The sequence below is a fragment of the Anabrus simplex genome, chromosome 1, assembly GCF_040414725.1.
Source record: "Anabrus simplex isolate iqAnaSimp1 chromosome 1, ASM4041472v1, whole genome shotgun sequence".
Lineage (NCBI taxonomy): Eukaryota > Metazoa > Arthropoda > Insecta > Orthoptera > Tettigoniidae > Anabrus > Anabrus simplex.
The window spans coordinates 841646117-841671032 of NC_090265.1; the positions used below are offsets into that span (position 1 = coordinate 841646117).

A 24916-nucleotide genomic window follows, 5' to 3' on the forward strand; every position below is an offset into this window, starting at 1 on the left:
AGATGGCGTGGGAGGACATCAGTAGACGAATAAGTTTGGATGGTGTCTTTAAAAGTAGGAAAGATCACAAAATGAAGATAAAGTTGGAATTCAAGAGGAAAAATTGGGGCAAATATTCGTTTATAGGAAGGGGAGTTAGGGATTGGAATAACTTACCAAGGGAGATGTTCAATAAATTTCCAATTTCTTTGCAATCATTTAAGAAAAGACTAGGAAAACAACAGATAGGGAATCTACCACCTGGGCGACTGCCCTAAATGCAGATCAGTAGTGATTGATTGATTGATTGATTGATTGATTGATTGATTGATTGATTGATTGATTGAAGTATTTTGCATAGTATGCAATAGTGCATATATTCCTGCTCTGTTTCTTAATGCATAGATGCATTCATATTTTGCTATTTTTAGTGTATATGAATCCGCCTTCTAGAAGCCTCCGTGCCTCAGGCGGCAGCGCGCCGGCCTCTCACAGCTGGTTTCCGTGGTTCAAATCGCGGTCACTCCATTTCAGATTTGTGCTGGACAAAGCGAAGGCGGGGCAGGTTTTTCTCCGCGTACTCCGGTTTTCCCTGTCATCTTTCATTGCAGCAACACTCTCCAATATCACTTCATCTGCCAGTCATTAATCATTACCACAGAGGAGTGCGACAGGCTTCGACAGCCGGCACAATTCCTATCCTCGCCGCTAGATGGGGGCTTCATTAATTTCTTTCCTGACCCGGTCGAATGACTGGAAACAGGCTGTGGATTTTCATTTTCATGAATCCGCTTTCTAGGATTAACAGAAGCCCTTTAAGGAAAAGGAGAGGTTATTCAACTGACATTTTATTGTATGTTACAGTTTAGCCGGGAAGATGATGGCTCCATGCCGACGCCTGTTGCGCCTGCTTCCTGTTATACTGACAGTCACTGTACTCTCCGCCGTTCTCCTATGGACGACTCGGGAAGCTGACTCATCGGAGGATTCAGATCGGGAGTACTGGCTGGCAGTAAGGTAATCCATTTTATTTCTTTGTCTGATGGGCAGCTTGTTCACAGTCTACTTTGTACTAACCCTGCAAACTTCTTTGAATGAATTATGTACTTCCACAATCCTATATTTTGTATCAAGTACTGTGGCCTCGTCTACAGCAGTTCTGCATGTCTTTAACTGAAATAATAAAAAAAACTAGTCTAACCATCGTAGCCTTGTTATTCCTCTTCGTCTCTTATCCTCCATGATCCAGTCCATTATCTTTCTACAAAACCTGGCTTCCTCATTCGCCTCACATGGTCCCACCACCAACTCAGATTCATTATCATACATCGATCTCATACCTAACTTATTTCCACCTTGCGAATTCCCTCCTGTTACTATTCCGACCTGTTCGTGCCAACAATAGTTATCGCTACTTTCATCTCTGTTACTTCTAGCTTATAAATAAGATATAAGAAGTCCACTTAGCTTTCATTCCCTTTCTCCAAAGTCGGTCTGAAAACAGGTTGATGTGAAGATAATTTCCTCCGAGAGATCACTTCCATCTTGTAGAAAACTGTTGGTTTGTGGTAATGATTTTTGTTTTAATACTATTACTACTGCTACTACTACTACTACTACTACTACTAATAATAATAATAATAATTGAACCGGGAGGTACACCTCTACGCCGCACATTTAAATCTTGCGCCTAATAGAACTCCACTACTGGAGGAACAGTGATCTTGAAACTGGACCAACTTATAAATTTACTCTGAAGATGGCACCACTAAAATTTGATGTAATTTTGTTATTGTGAAGTTTCCAGTACTGCGTGAATTTCTAATTGTTTTGTTTGCCCTTTGTCAAGAAGTTTGGACTTTCTTCAACAGATGTCACTGCTCTGCTCATAAACTATGATCATGCGCCCTGGTGCGAAGTTGAAGAATCTTGATTTGAAGAAATTTTGTATTCATAAGTTGTTTTTTTTTTACTAAATTTCGTTCATTCATTTGTTGGTTGGCAATATTTATCTTTTCTTTCTGCCAGTTTTGAATTTAGCCAATCACGAATTTCTGTAATTAATTTTCCGCCTATCACAGACTTCTTCGATTTTGAGTGTAACTTTTAAATTCTCCAATAAAGTGAGAAGTTGTGGCTGGTTTATTCAGAAAAGGTCTCGAACTTTCCCAGAGGGTTTATAAACTGCGGATTTTCACGGCTCTTGGCCATTTGATCGTCATCTCTGTGTGTGTGTGCCAAGCAGGAGGCGGGAGGCGCCTCTTTCATCAGGCAGCAGTTCTTCAGCAAGGTAATGGCCAATTAACATCTTTATTTCTAGCTAGCTCTGCAGTTTAGCCCGAGGGAGAGGTCCGAAACCTTAACTATGTAACCTACTTTTCTGTAAATGTAACTTCTGCCGGCTTTTGTAATAACTTCATAAAACTTTAACTGCAAATCGGGGATAGAGAGTGATGTATCCTCTCGAGCTCCCCTTCATATTGGTTTGAGGTGACTACGTTTTGTAACTGGTGTTCTTCCTTTCTGTAATGTCTTAAATTTTCTTTCGTATACGAGTCACCTCCTTAGTTTGGGAATAGCCCCTGTTTCATCGGACTAGTGCCCTTTATGTTTTAAGGATGCATATTTAGGAGTACAAGTACTCGCCTCCAATCAATTTGTGTTTCGGGCCATTTAATTAACCTGTTTCTTTCAGCAACGGCCCAATAGGTTGGGTACCAAATACCCATGTATAATCATTTTTCCTATTGTAAGTTGTGCCTTTAGAGGCCAGAATTTGTAATTTAATGCTGCCTTGAATAGGCTTGGAAAACTGAGAACCTGTTAGCTCTTTTTCAAAGTTTTTGTAAGATTAATGAATGCCTCTGGGAGGCTTGATATTGTGAGTTGGGAGCAAGCGCTCCATGTATTGAGGGATTTCTGCCCTTGTATAAATTTGTACATTTGTAAATTCGAAGTAAGAGCTCACCAAAATTGTAAAACTAGGGGCTGGTAGCCCAAGTGTGTTAAAGTTCCGAAATCTTGGATTTTTTCTAAGTCTTGTACCTGAACTGTCATTGTTATCTCACTAAGTGAAAGGTTTTTGTTAAAGTTTTGTTATTTTTTAAATATAACCTTCAGTTTGAATTTTAAATTTTGTTTTGGACATTGTAGTTAGACTCATTCACCCCGGCACCTTCTTCACCTCTGCTGATCCACGGGTAACCCCGTAATAATAATAATAATAATAATAATAATAATAATAATAATAATAATAATAATAATAATAATAATAATAATAATAATAATAGGGCTGAACACCTAGATGTTAGAATCTTTAAACAACAAGCATTAACATAATCATCATCATCATCATCAATAATAATAATGTTATTGCTTTTACGTCCCACTTTTCACGGTTTTCCGAGACATCGAGGTGCCGGAATTCTGTCCTACAGGACACGAGACTGACGTATTTGAGCAGCTTCAAATACCACCGGACTGAGCCAGGATCGAACCTGCCAAGTTGGTATCAGAAGGCTCGCGCGTCAACCGTCTGAGCCACTCAGGTGGGCCCCAAGAGCTCTAAACTAGGGACCGTGTGTTGGCGACCACGGAACCATTAGCTGAGTTCTGGCATTGCTTCCACAACTACCCTGTATGTGGTATAACACTAATCAGAGAGAAAAAAATGGAAGGGTTCGACACTTCGAGAAATGAAGGTAGCGGCCAAAGAAAGACAAGGCCCACGAAGGGCGTGAAAATGAAAGATTCCCTAGGTCTCGAGTGCTCTAATAGTCTACCGTCGGGATCGGAAAAGAACAAGACTTGACCAAGGGAGGTCCGATAGGATATATAAAAGTGAGGAGCCTGGCACAAGTAAGTGGAAGTAATGCTACGACTCAGCTAAGGGTCCCGTGGTAGCCAACCCACACTTCCAAGGTAAGAGCCCCCGGGGCCCCTTTTAGTGGCCTTTTACGACAGGCAGGGGATACCGTGGGTGTTATTCTACACCCCCTCACCCCGTATATCTGATCACCATGGTCTTTTATGTTCAGAAAGGCGGGAAGCAATCAAGATGACAGCTAACATTGCAGTTCACTCCTTACCGGGCAGATCCCAGGACAACACCCTCTGTCGGAGTTGCCACAGAGAGCACGAAACACTTGCCCATGATCTGGGTGCTTGTCCGTTCGGAGATGTTTAAGGAATAGTCGACACCACAAGATTCGACACATGACGGCCGGTGCCCTCAAAGAACGAGGCTATATGGTCTACGAGGAAGTGTCTGGATTGGCGACAATTGGAAGCACCAGGCGAATAGATATCATAGCCTTTAAACCGGAAACCAAGAACGGAATGATCATTGACACAACGGTGTGATTTGAATCTCATTCTGATCAATCGGAAAACATGGATGTAGAGAAGAAGAGTATTTATGACCCTACAGTCTCGTATTATAAAGAAAAATATGGACTGCAAAATATATCAGTCAAAGGTTTGATGATGGGAGCCCGGGGAACAATTCCTAAATTTTTCTTCCAGTTTTGGACTTCATTAGGCATAGAAAAACATCTGTTGACAAACATAGCGGTAGCTGCCATCCGCGGTTCAATATTCATTTTGGGAAACCATTTATTTATACAGTCAATAGTACTGTATCGCAGTGTTGGGTATTGTTTGGTTCATAGTTCCTTTGTGTGTTGTATTTCATAATTTTTCATATTCCGTGCTAATATGATTTATTATGTAGTATTTCTTATAACCTCTTAAGCAGTGATGGTGAGTTGTATATTGAAAAATGAAGTGTACTTTGTCCTAGTGGCAACCCTATAATTAGGGAAGTTATAAGAAGTAAATAAAACTTGATGTAGCCACAAAGACGCACACAAAATACTGTCAAATTGCATAGGCCCCTACACGAATTTTTATTTACAATTAATTATTTACAAGTTACACATTAAACACTCACATAACCTAATCAACTGCCGTCACAAACAAAACGCACACATAAAAAAACCCACCATTTTTACAGCTGCCTATCACTAAGCACATGGAGACTGCAACCTTGAAACAGTTGACTGCTGACTGCTTACATTAGCATGTCGGCCTAAACACAACTCCTGTTAAACAATAACTCCGCTCCACCATCAAGACCGCTTCCTTATATATGTCGCCTGGCCGGACTTCTGGAAAGATATGTCACAGCATATCTTGTAGTAAATTATAGAGTTTTTAATAGATAGTTGCAGGAATATTCTCCACAGTTCTCGTCTTACCTAGTGTTATTCTGCATATTGCAATGTGTTGCACAATACTGTAGTGGATTACACACAATATATACAGGTAATAATAAATTATATACTATTAATTACAGGTTCTTACATTAATTAAACTCGTATAAATATATATACAGCACATGTTTCATGACATAACCTCACAAACAATGCGATCGTAAAAAGTGGATGTAAACACTTCATAGCCATACCTCACAAGTACTAATAATAATAATCATCATCACCATAATCGTAAAATGATAATAATAATAATTCGAGCTCGATACTTGCATTATTTACTCATGGGTTAAAGCATATTGTTTTCAAGTTATATCAGTTTATCACACTTGCGTCAAACTTCAGTAGCTTCACACTTGGATTTTAGAATTTAAGTAACAGATGTGCTCGTGCTTCGCTACGGTATTCCACATTGTATACGGATTTCTATGTAAATTGCTGTTCACGCAGTGAGTAAGATTATATTAAATTGCATGTCTTAGCGTTTTCCTAGAAACACTACCGGGAGGACCCCATAACGCTGTTTGCGGTGTAAGATGTGCGTTGGGAAGTTTTGATGCAAATGACAGGCCACGATCCCTGCCGCATTCACAATTGAGTTCACGAGTTTCTACTATAACGGCAAGCTCACTTGCCAACTGTCATTCACAATGGAGATGTGGAGTTTTCATTAAAATGACAGGCCCCCTTTCCTAATGTCAGTTAGAACCGAGTTGGGAGGTTTTGATTATAATAGAGAAATACAGCTCTATCTAAAGTTAAAAATGAAGGAGATGTATTACAAAAATGAAATGTCCCTCACTAAATTGTGATGATATGAGTTACGGATTTAAGAAAGCGGTAACAGAGGAGAAATTTAGGCGTAGGGATTATTAGATAAGAAGATGACTTACGGTGTTATTCTCAAGCCTAAATAGGTAAGGCAGAGGCAAGAAATTAAAGCAAAAACGGAAGTAGAAGAGAAATACAATAACAATTATAGCAAATCCCAGAAAACACCTTACGGTATGAAATAACATGCTACACTCTGCGTACTGGTGAAATATTAACAACTACCCTTAGAGCTATTCGAAGACTATTCGAACCTCCAACGGTTGGCCTATTCCGCAAATATCCCGCAGAACGGCAGCTTGACGTCTCTCTCGCCTTCTTCCCAACGAACAACCACGAGTTTACAGGAATAATTACGAAAATGTCATTACGTTACTTCCCTGTTGGCGAGCAGCCAGAGACGTTGCCATGGTAACCGGTAGGTTCGTTGTCGATCTCTCGGTCATACAGTGACTCTATATGTAGTCGGTCACTCAATGCAGAGCATGAAACCCGCAGAAAACAGTAATTTTGTCCGTCATTTGAAGAGTGAGCGAAATTATGTACATAACAAAAGTTGTTTAAAATGAAAAATTGTTTCACATACGGTCTTCGGATTTTGCAGAAAATCAATAGTATGAGAGAAAATTGAAAATAAAAACCTTTTCTGGCTTTCGTATAAACCCCAGTCTATTCAGTGATTTTTAAATTGTATGCGTATCAAAATCTGCTCCTCAATGAGTACACTCTAAATATCAAGTTTTCGTCGAGATCTATACAGCCGTTTAGCCGTGATGGTGGAACAGCCGGACAGGCAGACGAACAAACACGAAAGCTAAAAACCAGTGATACGGTCTTGAGTTGACCTAAAAATATCTGAAAAATTGACAAAATAAACGAAATTGCAGACAGCGGACCCCCTACAACTGTATGTAACTTATATAGATTAGTCTGTTCTCTCCTATAAAGCAAACGCCGAGATCAACAGTATTCTTGTCATCGCTTAGTATGAGATGGAGCATTTCCTGCACGTTCAGATTTCATCTTACGTTGGAGAGTTCCACGCACTCACTTAGAAAGTGGACCACGTTGAAATCACTGGCTCTGCAGTCACCACTCCAAGCTGAGAGCGTTTGGACATAGTTCCATCTCTAGAATCTGATGTGCATAATTTATTTGTAATTGTCGATATACTCAAGATATAAGGTCAGCTAATGCTAAGATAATTTTTTTGTCATGTTAGAACGAAAACGAAACGCTTTCTTTGCTGTTTGACACCAATGTTCGCGTCTGTCGCCTGGTCAGCGTTGCGTAGTAAATTAAGTAGCGTTAAATTACTCGATACTTTTTCTTACTCTGGTAGACTTAAAGATGCTCCATTGTTACTCTTAAGATTATCAAGTAAATACTACTACTCCTACTACTACTACTACTACTACTACTACTACTACTACTACTACTACTACTACTACTAATAATAATAATAATAATAATAATAATAATAATAATAATAATAATAATAATAATAATAATAATTTATTTCAACATTTCAACATTGCCTTTTACAGAGGCTGCCTTTAATTACAAAAGGCAGTACGTAGTACATACGTAGAATATTTAAAAATAACATTAGACAGTTGAAAGAAAGAGAACGGAACAAAACGAGTCTGTCTCGCAGACAAACAAAACATCTTCATGCACAGCCATAATTTGTTTTTAAATTGTAATAAGTGGATTCACTAATATTATCACTGAAAACAAAACTACAGTAATAGGAAAAACTCTAATCATAAGACAACATTTACAGTGAAGAAGTGTATCGTTTCGCCTAGAAAAACAACTATGTGATAATATTTCAGCTTAGAACGTTGATCAGAAAGGTTATGTCATCTAAGGTTCTATATCAACGATTTTTTGCTCATCGAGCGAGTTGGCCGTTCGGTTAGGGGCGCGCAGCTGTGTTTGCATCTGGGAGATAGTGGGTTCGAACCTCAGTGTTGGCAGCCCTAAATATGGTTTTCAGCGGTTAACCGTTCTTTTTTTTTTCTAGTTGCTTTACGTCGCACCGACACAGATAGGTCTTATGGCGACGATAGGACAGGAAAGGGCTAGGAGTGGGAAAGAAGCGGCCGTGGCCTTAGTTAAGGTATAGCCCCAGCATTTGCCTGGTGTGAAAATGGGAAAGCAGGGCTGCCGACAGTGGGGTTCGAACCTACTATCTCCCGAATACTGGATACTGGCCGCACTTAAGCGACTGCAGCTATCGAGCTCGGTGTTTACCATTTTCAAACCAGGCAAATACTGGGGCTGTACCTTAATTAAAGGCTCGGCCGCTTTCTTCCCACTCCTCAGCCTTTCCTAACCTATCGTCGCCATAAGACCTATCTGTGTCGGTACATTGTAAAGCAAATAATAATAATAATAATAATAATAATAATAATAATAATAATAATAATAATAATAATAATAAAGAAGAAGAAGAGTTTTCGATCTAAGTGATGTATGTGCTGCGGGTCAGTAATTTATTTCGGGACGCAATGACGATAAGTAGCAATATATTGGAATATTTCACCTTCTTCAACGCGTTGCCGTAGTCTCTGATCTAGACCGAATATATTGAGATATATTGCAAATTTAGTGCATTTTTAAACTGATCTGATCACGAAATCATGGTCACAAATTGTAGCTCGTGTGATAGAGTTCTACCAGACAAATGTGACGACAGCACTTGCAACACACCACGGAGTCGCGAGCTATTCTAATTGTATTGTGTCGCAACAATCTCGATGTCAACATAAAATGGTGGACACCACCACTACTCGCCATGACGTCTCCGATTGAATGAAACCCTACAACCTGTTTTACAGTCTTTGACCGGGTCAGGGATGTAATGAATGAAGCAGATATAGGCTATTAGTACAATGGGGTCGCTACTCCCAAAGTGATTTATTAATGACTGATAGATGCAATGAAATAAGAATGGAGAGTGTTGCTGGAATGAAAGATGGCAGGGAAAACTGGAGTACCCGGAGGAAAACCTGTCCCGCCTCCGCTTTGTTCAGCACAAATCTCACATGGATGACCGGGTTTTGAACCACGGTATCCATCGGTGAGAGGCCGACGCGCTGCAGTCTGAGCCACGGAGGCTCTACGTCCCTGATTACTGGAACTAATTTCAACGAATATTTTCGTCCTTTACCTTTTCATCTGTATGTTAACCATTTAGATATCTTTTATACTTGCAAAGTTATGCAACTGAACTTAATTCTCATGTGACACTCGAAATTCTACGCGGGGGACAGCACACGAATGAAACGAAAGACGTATTCTAGGTTTAAAATATCTCCCGTATGTCGCGACAAGGCAGCCGAAGTTCAGTGTCTTTCCTAAACAGTAATGCTTATACTCATATTAGAGTTTAATAACTTTTAAGAGCTTTTTCATAGTATTGTCTCAGCTAGCAGAAAAACATGTGATAAAACGAGAACATTTTTTCTACCCCTCTCATTGTCACGTTGAATTCTGTAAACCTTTAAACGTACCGCTCTTCTCCAGAGCACCTAAAACCAAACCAAACCAAACCAAACCAAACCAAACCAAACCCCATGACGCAACAGCCCCGAAGGGCCGTGGCCTACCAAGCGACCGCTGCTCAGCCAGAAGGCCTGCAGATTATGAGGTGTCGTGTGATCAGCATGACGAATCTTCTCCTCCGTTATTCTTGGCTTCCTAGGCCGGGGCCCCCATCTCACCGTCAAGTAGCTCCTCGATTGTAATCACGTAGGTTGAGTGGACCTCGAAACAGCCCTCAGATTCTGGACGGGAATCGAACTCGGGGCTTCCGGGTAAGAGGCAGGTACGCTACCCCTACACCGCGGGGCCGGCTCCTCCAGAGCACCTAGCGCACTAAATTACATGAGCGTTTATACTTCTGGGAAGCACCTAACGATGTAAACCACCACTTTAGCCACTGTTTCTCAGAGCACCCGAGGTTTTAAATATTACACAGGCCACTGTTTTTACCTTCAGAGCACCCAACACACTGTCTTTTCTGTGTGCTTATCCTTTTAGGATTTAAATATTTGTTAAGTATCCCCATAGTAAATATAATTTTAAGTAGTAAGAACGATGATTAGTGTTAGTATCGTACAATCATTAATATAAATACTGTATACGTTATTTTATTTTAGTCATGCAGCGATCAACGCAATCAATACCAGAATGTGAAATTGACACAGTTTTTTAATTCAAAAATACAGAAAAAGTTATTGAAACTTAAAACTACATAAAAGTAAGTTCAGAGCTTTGTTTGTAAAAAGTACTCAGGCGGGCTTTTAAGAAAATATAAGGATGGTTATGAAAAGTTAACATAATGGGAAATCCGATTCTGTTTACGAGATATAATTTGATTCATTCTTGGCTTAGCTATAGGCTACTCTTCTTCTTTCTTTAACGCCTTTTCCCACTCATGTGGGGTTGCGGGTGTGAATTTTGTCGCACTTGAGTATTTGGCCCGTTTTACGGCCAAATGCTCTTCCTGACGCCAACCCTATATGGAGGGATGTCAACACTATTGCGTGTTTCTGTGGTGGTTGGTAGTGTGGTGTGTTGTCTGAATATGAAGATGAGAGTATAGGGACAACGCAGCCCCGAGCCAGAAGAATTTATCAGACCCGATTAAAATCTCTGACCCGGCTGGAAATCGAACCCGGGACTCTCTGAACCAAAGGCCTCAACGCTGACCATGCAGCCAAGGAGTCGGAGTTGACTTAGCTGTACTAATAGCTACAATTAGATTATTTTCTGGGTTTAACTGGTTTAGGACCTTACTTTTCAAGTCAGTTAAATATGAAAATAAACACTTACACAAATACCTAAAGGCAAGGGGAAGAAAGGGAAGGGCCGCGAAGGGCGTGGGATTGAAAGATTCCATTGGCCTTCATACCTAATACCGTCAGGATCGGAAAAGAGCAAGAGTTAGCCAAATGAGGTCGGACAGAATAGATGAAAGTGAGTAGTCTGGCACAGGTAAGTGGACTCAATACCTGAACTCACCTAAAGGCCCCGTGGACGCCAACAACAGCTTCTTAGTTAAGACCCCCAGGGCCCCTTTTAGTCGCCTCTTACGACAGACAGGGCATACCGGGGATGTTATTCTACCCCTCCACCGATAGGGGGATGAAAGCAACGAGTCTTGTACACAGTAACGGCGATTGGGAATTAGAAGTGGGGGAGGGGGGTGTATACATCTAAGCTGAGAAAGGAAAAAAAAAAAAAGGCTACAGAATGGTAAGTTTTTTGATGCTCTCTGAGTGAATTTCGACAGAGAGTTAGAGGTTGACAGTTTACCAACTTAAGTGCGGTAATAATAGTTTTTGAGATTTTGATTCAATACTATACAATAAAACTTTCACCACAGTTAAATAGAAGTTCGGCGTGATTATACAATTAAAAATCATTTAGTATTTGACTTACACACTATTTATTAACTCGTGTCAGAAACAATCATACAGTTAAAATGAGATAATAATTAAGGAATTTACAAAAAATACATAAATTAACAAACAAATGAAATTGACCAAATTTACTGCACATCTAGATGGTGTTTTTCCAAAACTGAGCCACACCTAGGGCGTTGTCATCAGCAAGCATTAAATCTTGCTCTGAGCATGAAAATGGGCAGAGAGGACATTGATACATGTGGCTCACTGTCTGTTCTTCACCGCAGTCGCACTTGCTGTCCTCTAAGTGAGGACACCCTGCCGACACCAGTTCTTAACCGGTTAAGGGACCTCCAAACACTCCAGTGTAGCCAGCCGGAAGATGTTCACGCGCCTCAAACCATTCTTGCTGCTTAGATTTCCACAAGGAAAGTTTTGCCTTGTCTGGTGGTCCTTTCAAGGGCTTTGATGTCTGGAGGAAACTTTTCCTGGATTTCAGCCCAGGTGAGCGGGTGAGCTTCAACGTTCTCAACCTTCACTCGTTCTTGATCGTCAGCAACTTCTCGACGAATACTTGGAGGTGCAACGCCAGCAAGACAGTATAGCTTCTCAACAGGGGTAGGTTTCAGGCATCCTGTAATTAATCTGCAAGCTTCATTCAGGGCAGGGTTCACAGTCTTGGCGTGGGATGATCTATACCACACGGGGGATGCGTATTCTGCAGCAGAGACACACACTACACACTAAGCCACTAAAGAGACTGCCAGACTGACAAATGCGCGCGGCAAGCGGGTGAATCATACCTTGGCGAAAAAAAAACCCTGCTATCCCTTCCTCACAGCATATGAAAATTCTCCACTATTTGCTGAAGAGCTGTACAAATCGGTTAGCCGGGACGAACGACATTATGTACGAATTTCCACAAAGATTTTCTTGTTAATAATTAAAGAAAATAAAGGAAATAATTAGCTGATAAGACAACAGGGCTATTGCTTGTACAAATAAGTGGAAGCAGTGCTATTCTCAACTAGCGATATCATGGTCTCTAACTCACGCTCCCTAAATGAGAACTCTGGAGCTTCTTCTTTTAGTCGCTTGTAACGGCAGCGCGTGGTTTTGGTCCACCGCCTTCATCCACACACTCACAGGTTATCAAGAGTTTCAGCACAAACGTCGACAGCTGGTGACTAATGAGGAATGATGCTCCTACAGCCTAAAATACATAAAATACCGAGCCAATTACGGTATGTAAAGCGAGAGAGAACTGAAGGCCATACAAATTACAAGAACATTGTGAATAATTAGACGATGCATGCTCGCTTTATTCTGAAAACAGTCGCATTAAGTCTGTCTGCTTTGTTTCGCCTGAGAACACATTCCTACTCGAGAAAATGAAAGCAGAGAATTAACCCTCATAGTGTCTGGAGCGTGAGGTGGGACGTATGACAGCTTCTCACGCCATCACTCTAGGAACACAAAGGTCGATAACCTTGTCCGTTACATTCCGAGGGAATCTTAGTATAGCAGCTGGTCGTTCACGGAGCTAATACGTGCTGTGGTGCTAGCAGTTTGATAAAATATTTATAATTGTTGAAGCAGTCCACGAAAGGAGAACAGGGTGGTGGTGGTAGTCTTAATTGAGATCAAAAACGGGACATGTCACTGAATAGTAGTTTTGAGATATATCAATAATTCCGTATAAAATATCCCTGCATGCTCATTAGGAAGATTAAAGTCATACACCAAAATATGTAATCATATAATAAAGACAATACTAAGAAACTGATATAGAAAATGACTCACAAGTCCCGTTTTTTGTTTTAAACAACACTCATTTTACCAGAAATAAGGTTTAACTCTAAAATGTGTACAATTTTATAGCAAAATGTGTTGTTAATAATTTTAGCATATTAATACGCATTTCAAATAAGTGTATAAACATGCGTCATATCAAAATCGACGCTGTCATGGAAAGACAAGTCAATAAACTGGTCGGTATCTTGGCTTGTCGTATGGAAGGGATAATACAAAAGGATTTTCTTACTAAACAACCTAGTTGTTTAGTAGGTTGTTTAGTAAGACAAATATGTTCACATTTGTTTCGGACGCCAGATTTCACTTCTGATCACTGTCCCAAACTTCACTTTTGCACGATACAAAATTTCAATACTGGTTTAGACATGGGATAGAAAAGGCCGAGGAATTGGAAGGAAGCGGCCGTGTCCTTAATTAAGGTACAACCCCAACATTTGCCTGGTGTGAAAATGGAAAACCAAGGAAAACATCTTCAGGGCTGCCGACAGTGGGATTCGAACCCACTATCTCCAGGATGCGAGCTTACAGCTGTGCGCCCCAAACCGCACGGCCAACTCGCCCTGTAGCATGAAAATTAAAGACTCCCTAGGCCTCGGGAACATAATACCGTCGGGATCGGAAAAGAACAAGACTTGACCAAGGGAGGTCGAATAGGATAGATGAAGTTAAGAACCTGGCACAAGTAAATGGAAGCAGTGCTAAGACTCAGCTAAGGGCCCCTTGGTCGCCAACCCACGCCCCCAAGTTCAGAGCCCCTGGTCCCTCTTTTACTTACCTCTTACAACCGTGGATGTTGTTCTACCACCCCCATCCACTATGGGGTTGTAGGCCCTATCACGAGAGGTCGTATATACGATATCTTCATTCTTACAGGGATCGAACTTCTTCTCTTTTTCTCTCTGATTAAAATTAAAAGAGGGTGATTGTCTAGAATCTAGATGTTGTGTATGTTCAGTCTTCAGCCCTAAGGCTGGTTGGATCCTCAACAGCTCTGCAATCAGCTGTCATAGATGGCTTAGGCATCACTGAAGAGGCGTACTAGGGAAATGAGGAGTGAGGTAGTTTCCCATTGCTTTCCTCACCGAGCCAGAAGTTTGCTATTACATATCAGTCTGCCAAGCCCACTGAAATGCATGCATCAACCGACCCTACGAGCAACGTTTTCACACCATTCATTGCAGTGACTGGCTGCACAAGGAATGGCATTACTAGCATCGCTCATACCTCATTCACTTTCATATTGTCAAAGCCAAGGATAAGACAGAGACAGATCAATGAAAGTAACAAAATTGCTCTAGCTTATACCAGAAGACATAGTGCACTGTAAACACTAGGTCCTACCAGCAAAGGCATATTCCCCTTAAAACAATAACCACCACCATAACCTCACGTCCCACTTTTCTGTTTTCATACAACTGCAACTATTATCAATTTAACCTGCCATAGTTCTTGGTTTCTGAAATATGTGTGACATTCAGACTAGGATATATTGATTCCACTTACTGGTGTTAAGTTACAATCTGCCATTCTTCCTGTCCGACTGCCGGTGATCTACTTTTCATGCACCAGCAGTAGTTCAAACCATAGCAGATTGCAGTGGTGACAACAGAATCTGGCTGAGCCTGGTAATATTCCACTTGCTTGTTTCAACAGCTCACTTTCTTCATTCCTATCCGATTTTCTGCGTTCACATTTTGTATCTTCCAAACCCGAAGGTATTCGGTTTGTGATTTCAATTTCAATCACTACTGATCTGCATTTAGGGCAGTCGCCCGGGTGGCAGATTCCCTATCTGTTGTTTTCCTAGCTTTTTCTTAAATGATTGCAAAGAAATTGGAAATTTATTGAACATCTCCCATAGTAAGTTATTCCAATCCCTAACTCCCCTTCCTATAAACGAATATTTGCCTCAATTTGTCCTCTTGAATTCCAACTTTATCTTCATATTGTGATCTTTCCTACTTTTAAAGACACCATCCAAACTTATTCGTCTACTGATGTCCTCCCACGCCATCCTTCCACTGACAGCTCGGAACATACCACTTAGTCGAGCAGCTCTCCTTTCTCCCAAGTCTTCCCAGCCCAAACTTTGCAACATTTTTGTCGGAAATCGCCCAGAACAAATCGAGCTGCTTTTCTTTGGATATTTTCCAAGTCCTGAATCAAGTAATCCTGGTAAGAGTCCCATACACTGGAACCATACTCAAGTCGAGGTCTCACCAGAGACAAATATGCTCTCTCCTTTACATCCTTACTACAACCCCTAAATACTCTCATAACCATGTGCAGAGATCTGTACCCTTTATTTACAATCATATTTATGTGATTTCCCCAATGAAGATCTTTCCTTATATTTATACCTAGGTATTTACAATGATCCCCAAAGGGAACTTTCACCCCATCAACGCAGTAATTAAAACTGAGAGGACTTTTCCTATTTGTGAAACTCACAACCTGACTTTTATAGCCGTTTATCATCATACCATTGCCTACTGTCCATCTCACATTATCGAGGTCATTTTGCAGTTGCTCACAATCTTGTAACTTATTACTCTGTACAGAATAGCATCATCTGCGAAAAGCCTTATCTCTGATTCCACTTCTTTACACCTATCATTGATATATATAAGAAAACATAAAGGTCAAATAATACTGCCTTGGGGAATTCCCCTCTTAATTTTTACAGGGACAGATAAAGCGTCATCTACTCTAATTCTCTGAGTTCTATTTTCTACAAACAGAGCCACCCATTCAGTCACTCTTTTGTCAAGTCCAATTGCGCTCATTTTTGCTAGTAGTCTCCCATGATCTACCCTATCAAATGCCTTAGATAAGTCAATCGCAATACAGTCCAATTGACCTCCTGAATCCAAGATATCTGCTATATCTTGCTGGAATGCTACAAGTTGGGCTTCAGTGGAATAACCTTTCCTAAACCCAAACTGCCTTCTGTCAAACCATTTGTTAATTTTTCAAACATGTCTTATATAATCATAAAGAATGCTTTCCCAAAGCTTACATACGATGCATGTCAAACTGACTGGCCTGTAATTTTCAGGTTTATGCCTATCACCCTTTCCTTTATATACAGGGGCTACTGTAGCAACTCTTCATTCATTTGGTAAAGTTCCTTCATGCAAACAAAAATCAAACAAGTACTTCAGATATGGTACTGTATCCCAACCCATTGTCTTTAGTATATCCCCCGAAACCTTGTTTGTAAGCGCAACGAATTCCTTCATTTTCACTTCGTTCGTGGCCCTTCTTTTCTTTAGCTGATTCACTCACCCTGTGCACGAGTGTATAGAATACATTCACGATATCCTCTCCCTGTTATATGAAGCAATCAATTGGGATGAACGTCCTAGAAACTTCCGAGCGTGGGTTGATGACCACAGGACCCCTACTTGAGTCAGTGGTGGTGATTAATGATTTAGGAGAAAATACAACTGGAAAACCGTCCTCTATTAACACTAGTCAGAGAAGAAAATGGAAGGGATCCGATACTTCGAAAAATGAAAGTACCGGCCAAACAAAGACAAGAGCCACGAAGGGCGTGAAAATGAAAGACTGCCTAGTCCTCGAACCTAACAGCTTCGGGGTCGGAAAAGAACAAGAGTTTTCCAAGGGAGGTCTGATAGAATAGGTGGAAGTGAGAAACCTGGCACAAGTAATTGGAAACAATGGCAGGACTCAGCTAAGGGCACCGTGTTCTTCAACCCACGCTCCCAAGTTAAGAGCCCCAAGGGCCTCTTTTAGTCGCCTTTTACGACAGACAGGGGATACCGTGGGTGTTGTTCTACTGCCCCCCCACCGGGGGTGGCACACCAGAACAAATGAAAACTGAGGAACTAGGCCTTTCCACTTATAATTGAACATTTATTTTCCTTACTTAATATTCTGGATATTTTTTGATTTTAGTGTTTCGTTTTCGACTCGGCTCGGTACGGCTAGGCTCACTATGCTTGTGAACTTTTACTCTAGAATCTCTATTTTCGTAAGTTATATTAGGGCTACAGTATAATGCACGAATTCAGTTGCCAATAAAGTATTTCTTTAGATTATATTTTCCCGCAATCTTTACCGGTAATGTAATCTTTGTATAGTATTGAATGTATTGTACCTGTAATAATAACTATTTCCAAATTTACGGTTATATTGCGTATAGGCATTTTGTAACACCGGTATTCACCAGGCGAGTTGGCCGTGCGGTTAGGAGCGCACAGGTGTGAGCTCGCATCCGGGAGATAGTGGGTTCGAACCCCACTGTCGGCAGCCCTGAAGATGGTTTTCCGTGCTTTCCCATTTTCACACCAGGCAAATGCTGGGGATGTACCTTAATTAAGGCCACGGCCGCTTCCTTCCCATTCCCAGGCCTTTCCTGTCCCATCGTCGCCATAAGACCTATCTGTGTCGGTGCGACGTAAAGCAACTAGCAAAAAAAAAAAAAAAAAAAAAGTAACACCGGTATTCTATCGAAACCTAAATTATTCCGGTATTCGATCTCTGGTTGTCACTGCAAAAGAAGTCTGGCTTCATGTCTAAATGGTTAGAGTGCTGGCCTTTGGTCACAGGGGTCCCGGGTTCGATTCCCGGCAGTGTCGGGAATGCTAACCATAGTTAGTTAATTTCCTTGGCACGGGATCTGGGTGCATGTGTCGTCTTCATCATAATTTCACCATGACACGCAGGTCGCCTAGGGGTGTCAGATCAAAAGACCTGCACCTGGCGAGCCGAACATGTCCTCGGACACTCCCGGCACTACGCCATTTCATTTTTTACTGCAAGAAAGATAATACGACCAGCGTTGGAATATGATCACTATAAAGAAAACAATAATAGACTGGACTACATTCGCCATATGAGTACAACTTTACGCTCCAACTTGAATATATTAAACAATACATTAATACCACCTTTTATTTTAAATCTGGCATGTTGAGAAAATTGTCAACACATTCGTATAACTGTTTATTATAAAATAATAATAGTAAAGCCTTTATTATAATTTTCTTCGCATTCCATATTTTTTACAAAACTTTCGGGGTTATTAGCTATCCGGACTTCGTCGTCTGGGGAGAAGAGGTTTTCGGGAAAAGGTAATTCGGGAAATCGGATTTGGGAAAATGATCATTCAGGTGAATGGCTTCGAGCGTTTGCCCGGGAATTGCTCGTGTAATCTAGGGAACATTTTAATTTAATTGTCTTTCCCCTTCCTTTGAGGCTTGTACCAACATTTTCGATTTCCTTTCTTTCTCTCCAGTGATTAGAGATAAAAGGACCCATTAAATTAGTCGTATTACCACCGTCAAACAATGCTATAGGAAGACCCCATGAACAAATGAGAACACCGTATGAATTGCTACTCAAAATGACACGTCTCTTTTATTTATTTAACCGTAGCATTACGTGCGAATCACTAGGCAGTCACCAATGATCCTATCATGTCGAACGCTAATGGAACAGAGAAATTTGATAGTGAATAGGGGACCCATATGCAATTTCCGATGTGACTTTTGTTCTGATGTCGTAATTACCCTAATTAACAACCGAGAAAGTACCAGCTGGTCGCGGAAGCTAAACACGTTGAGCTCCAGCGAGAGTAAATTAACCGCAACTTCTTGAGTAGGCCTAACTAGGGAACGCATGTTAAACACATACTTGTGTCGTCTGCGCATGATCGCAGTAGCTCCAGTGTCTGGGAGCTGGTATGGTAATAATAATTAGGGCCGGGATTTTTATGCGATATCGGAGTGTGAACTATATATAGGTATCTGCCCGAAGGCAGGTCCGAACCTCCGCAGAGGTGTTCCTGAGCCGGAGTTTACGTGCGGTAGTGTGGCCAGTTCCTTTCCGCTCCTCCATTCCCTTACCCCCCACCAACAACGCGTGGCAACCCATCCAACTCCTGACCACGCCCAATGTTGTTTAATTTCGGAGATCTCACGGGATCCGGTGTTTCAACACTGCTACGGCCGTTAAATATATATAAAATATAATAAATATCAGTGAAATACGCAATTAAATATACAATAGTATTAATGCACTAAATTTACAACGATGTTAGTATATTCCTTTTATTATCGGAACCCTATTTACTTTTAATCTGGGAACGGTTATGTTATGAGACAATAAAATAGTTTTAAATACCTTCATATTTATGACAAATCATCGTCTTTGCCTTATATAAATCATATTGTCTACTGTTTCCTCATTTTGAGAGTATTAAATAATCAAATTAAAGGCAAAATCAAAATACTTCCAATATTTAAAAATAATATTATGCACTGTAAATCGCGAGGTATAATGCACAATTATTGTCGTAGCTAATTTCCTGTTGCCCTCATGCCCTGAAAATGAAATAAATAAATGCTATTACATTAAAATAGAATCGGTCTTTAAGTAACGGAAATAAGTACGCTAACATATTTTTTTATCGTAATGCGCAGTGTGTCAAGTGGTGGTGGTGATTATTGTTTTAAGGGGAAGTACAACTGGGTAACCATCCTCTATTCACACTAATCAGCTAGAAAAAATGGAAGGGATCCGACACTTCGAAAAATGAAGATATCGGCCAATGAAATACAAGGGCCACGAATGGTATGAAGATGAAAGACTCCCTAGGATTCGCAAACCTAATACCGTCGGGGTCGGAAAAGAGAAAGAGTTGACCAAGAGAGGTCGGTTAGGATAGATGAAAGTGAGGAGCCTGTCACAATAAGAGGAAGCAATGCAAGGACTTAGCTCCGGGACCCGTGGTCGCCAACCCACGCTCTCAAGTTGAGAGCCCCTTTTAGTCCCCTCTTATGACAGACAGGGAATATCGTGGGTGTCATTCTACCGCCCCCACCCACAGGGCGAACGCAGTGTGTCAGAAAGTACGTCGCCATGTTTTCCATTGTGATGTTTCAGCGCTGATCCGAGCTCCGATCTTGTAGGCTGAGAAGCTCCGTTCATCATCGCAGGAAGTTACTGGTGCATATTTCAAAAGATAAAATTAGCTGGGTGAAAATATCTTCCGGGGGCTCTTCTTGTTCACCACTAATGATCTTGCAAACATATAGAGAGCTTGAACAACCTAGATTTCGTTATGGAGTATGTTAGAAACTCTGACCTAGAGGCGCGCGGCTGTGAGCTTGCATCCGGGAGATCGTGGGTTCGAGCCCCACTGTCGGCAGCCCTGAAGATGGTTTTCCGTGGTTTCCCATTTTCACACCAGGCAAATGCTGGGGCTGTACCTTAATTAAGGCCACGGCCGCTTCCTTCCAACTCCTAGGCCTTTCCTATCCCATCGTCGCCATAAGACTTATCTGTGTCGGTGCGACGTAAAGCAAAAAAAAAAAAAAAAAAAAAAAAAAACTCTGACCAATGGAAGGTAGATTTTGAGAAAGGATTAGTGCTGTTTCTTGCAGTTGAGGCACGCGAACCTACTGTACTTCTCAGTCAAAGGGTTAGAAATCCCAATCTGAAAGGAATTTTAAGCCAACTTTAGCAATTGAAATATATTTTATACGAGATGAAATGTTGCAGTTTTGGGGCTAGAGCCTGGAGTTATAGGTACTAGTAGGTTAGAATGCAAACTTACTTAAACGAGTAAGAAGTGTACACTACCTGCACAACGATTTTGCTAAGAGATTTGCATAGATACTAGGGGCACGGCCTATAGAACTCCTAGAATTTATGTTACCCTTGCTACATTATGGAAGAACGGGTTGTACGATACTTCGTATTAACCAAATTAGTTTTCATTCTAACCTAGTACTACCTTAAAATCCGAGGTGTAAAACGTAGACTGAAAATTAAAGGAGCTGACACAATTTTTAATGTTTAAAAACAATTAGCTAAATATGTACAATCATGTTAAATTCTTCACATAATATGTAAACATATGTAATATCACTGAAATATATTAACTATGTAAAACGAAACACAGGTATAACCATATCAGAACCACAATTCCCAGACATTTTCACTTGTCTACAAGCAAAGGAATGGAATATGTAAACACATACGAATCCGGGGCCTAGTAAACGTGAGACCCCTAGCTAGGCCTAACATTGCTTCCATTCCTCCCTTCTTGGTAAACTCCCGTTCTGGTGGAGGTGGTCGCGATTATTGTTTTAAGAGAAAGCACTACTGGGAAGCTATCCTCTATTATCACTAATCAGAGGAAAAACTGTCCGATACTTCGAAAAATGAAGGTATCGGCAAAAGAAAGATAAGAGCCACGAAGGGCGTGAAAATAAAAGACTCTCTAGGCCTGGACACTTTATACAGTCGGTTTTGGAAAAGAACAAGAGTCGACCAAGGGAGATCGCCCAGAAAAGATAAAACTGAGGAGCCTGACACAAGTAAGTGGAAGCAATGCTGGAGTCGGGTAAGAGAACTGTGGTCGCGAACCCACGTTCCCAAGTTAAGAGGGTGGGGGTGTTATGCTTTTAAGAGGAAGTACAACCATTCTCCATAAAACACTAATCAGAGGAAAAATTGGAAGAGGTTCGATACTTCGAAAAGTGAAGGTATCAGCCAAAGAAATACAAGGGCTACGAAGGGTGTGACAATGAAAAACTCCCTAGGCCTCGCAACCTAATACCGTCGGGGTCGGAAAAGAACAAAAGTTGTTGGTGGTGATTATCGTTTTAAGAGGAAGTACAATTAGACAACCATCCTCCATAAAATACTGATCAGAAAGAAAAAAATGGAAGAGATCCAACACTTCGAAAAATAAAGGTATCGGCCAAAGAAAGACAAGAACCTCGAAGGGCGTGTTAATGAAAAACTCCCTAGCCCTCGCAACCTAATAGCATCGGGATTGGAAAAGAACAAGAGTCGACCAAGGCAGATCGCACAGAAAAGATGAAACTGAGGAGCCTGCCCCAAGTGGAAGCAATGCCAGGACTCAGGAAGGATCCCGTGGTCACCGAACCACGCTCCAAAGTTCAGAGCTCCTGGGCACCTTTTAGTCACCTCTTACGACAGACAGGGGGTGTATTCTACCGCCCCCTCCCACAAGGAATTAACTGCGAGATAGTAGCTCCAGTCTAGAAAGTCAACAATGACGACCAAGACGAATCGTTCCGCTGACCATGTGTCAATAGTGATCTGCAGCCCTTAAGGCTGAGTAGCGTTCGCTTGGTAGACGACGTTTGTAGGTAGGGTAGTGTGACTTTATTTCAGTACTAGTAACATTGGTGGTGGTGATTGTTGTTTTAGGTGGAGGTACAACTAGGTAACCATCTTTCCTCTATATTACACTCATCAGAGAGAGAAAACGGAAGGAAAATGAAATGTCGTATGGCTTTTAGTGCCGGGATATCCCAAGACGGGTTCGGCTCGCCAGATGCAGGTCTTTCTATTTGACTCCCGTAGGCGACCTGCGCGTCGTGATGAGGATGAAATGATGATGAAGACAACACATACACCCAGCCCCCCGTGCCATTGGAATTAACCAAGGTTAAAATCCCCGACCCGGCCGGGAATCGAACCCAGGACCCTCTGAACCGAAGGCTAATACGCTGATAAAACGGAAGGGATTCGACACTTCAAAAAATGAAGATATCGGCCAAAGAAAGACAAGGGCCACTAAGGGCATGAAAATGAAAGACTCCCTGGACCTCGAATGCTCTAATAGCGTCAGGGTCGGAAAAGAACGAAAGTTGAACAAGGGAGGTCAGATAGGATGGACAAAAGTGAAGAGTCTGACCCAAGTGGAAGAAATGCCAGGACTCAGCTAGGGGCCCCTTGGTCGCAAACAATGCGCTCCCGAGTTGAGAGCCCCTGGGGCTAGTAGCATTGGCTCATGATCACCGGCATGTGCAGCATTACTTATTTTATCGTCAACATGCACATCAGAGTTTATTAAGAAAAAGTGTAAAAACATACATATTGGCTTCAAACTGTACCAAAGAGCAAAGTGCGCTCGTTTAATTCAATGAAAACGCTACATAGCTGATATATATAATTGGGGATAAGGGGTTATCAACGACGAGTCCCAGGAATAAATTGACATCATAATGATAAACAAAGACAGAGAAATCAAACTGACTGGTTAGATGACTGTATGGGGTACCAACTGTGGAGGTCCAGACACGAGCATCTAGTAGACTGAAATCCCACAGTTATCGAAATGATATACCAATGTTTTATACTTCGACTGCAAACAAGTACTAGAATTCAGAACCTGTCTCAAAGGCATGCAAGGGAGGTCAGATATGAAAGATGAAAATGAGGTGATTGGCGCAAGTAAGTGGAATCAGTGCATACTCAGGTAGGGTTCTGATAGCTAGCAACTGGTGATGATGTAGGTAGCGTGGTGATGGAGATAGGGTCATACTTATTGTTTTAAGGGGTGTGGTTCACTTAGGTAACTCTCTCCTCTTAACACTGACCAGACGAAAACATTGGAAGAATGCCAATGATCCAGTAACAACAACAACAACAATAATAATAATAATAATAATAATAATAATAATAATAATAATAATAATAATAATAATAATAATAATAATAATAATAAACATTTAAAACATTTTAAAAGAAGAAAGAAGAATCCTGAGGAAAATTCTCGGCCCCCGAAAAACAGAAGATGGATATAGACTGAGGTCACGCAAAGTGACAGAAGAGCTTTCCAACATTGCAGCAGACATCCGCAAAAGACGCCTGAAATGTCATGGGCACGTCCGCAGACTGCCGGCAAGTAGACTGACACACAAGATTCTCACCTACATCAAAAAAATATTCCATGGGTACTGGAAGTGAAGAAGGATCTGGAAAAATCCCAGATGAACTCAAATGACATCGCGGACAGAAACCTTTATAGGAAAAAAAAAATTAATGGATGGAAAGTGCAACCAGAGAACGAAGAGAAAAAGAAGACTGGAGCAAAGTGGACAGAAGAACGAAAAAGGATCCACGGAGAAAGGATGCGAGCTGTTTGGCAACTCAGAAAACAGAATCGTTAGAGCTTTACGTGATCCATTGGGTCGATACGCACATAATAATAATAATAATAATAATAATAATAATAATAATAATAATAATAATAATAATAATAATAATAATAATAATAATAATAATAATAATATACCAATGTTTTATAACACGGACGAAATTTTGTCCCCTAAGAGTAAATCCACCGACGCTGACATATTTGAGTACCTTCAAACATTCCGCACTGAGCCGGTATCGAATCCGCCAGCTTGGGCTCAGGTCACAGCCACTCTGCCTACAGAGCTCCGATCCCACCCACAGGGGGTAAAAGCCCTCGGTCTCCTTTCAGTCGCCTCTTACGACAGGCAGGGGGATACCGTGGATAAATTCTACCGTACCCACCAACAGCGGTACCAAAAACTAGATATGCGGTGTTACAGAAGATGTAATTAGTTAATACACCACAATTCCCACATCTTTCTCCTCTTCCTGAAAAATCAGTGACACGAAACGGGGACGTTGTACCAATGCTCATAAATAACTTCTCATCTGAAGGCTGGGAATTCTACGGCAACACGCTATTGTCGATCTGGGAAAAAAGTGTAATGATAATAAAGTTACAGCTGTTGAACTGGAGAAACAGTAGGACTTAGCCTCATATAACACTAA

General features: G+C 41.1%; 1 protein-coding gene across 2 annotated transcripts in view; it reads left to right on the top strand.

Annotated features, from left to right (window-relative positions):
• Positions 1-24916, top strand: part of LOC136857615 (polypeptide N-acetylgalactosaminyltransferase 1) — a 145533-nt gene that overhangs the window by 57461 nt on the left and 63156 nt on the right. For both annotated transcript variants that reach the window (XM_067136399.2, XM_067136400.2), the window contains exon 2: positions 844-996. In XM_067136399.2, coding sequence (XP_066992500.1) covers positions 857-996 — 140 coding nt within the window. In that variant the 5' untranslated portion in view covers positions 844-856. The remainder of the gene's footprint in view (positions 1-843; positions 997-24916) is intronic.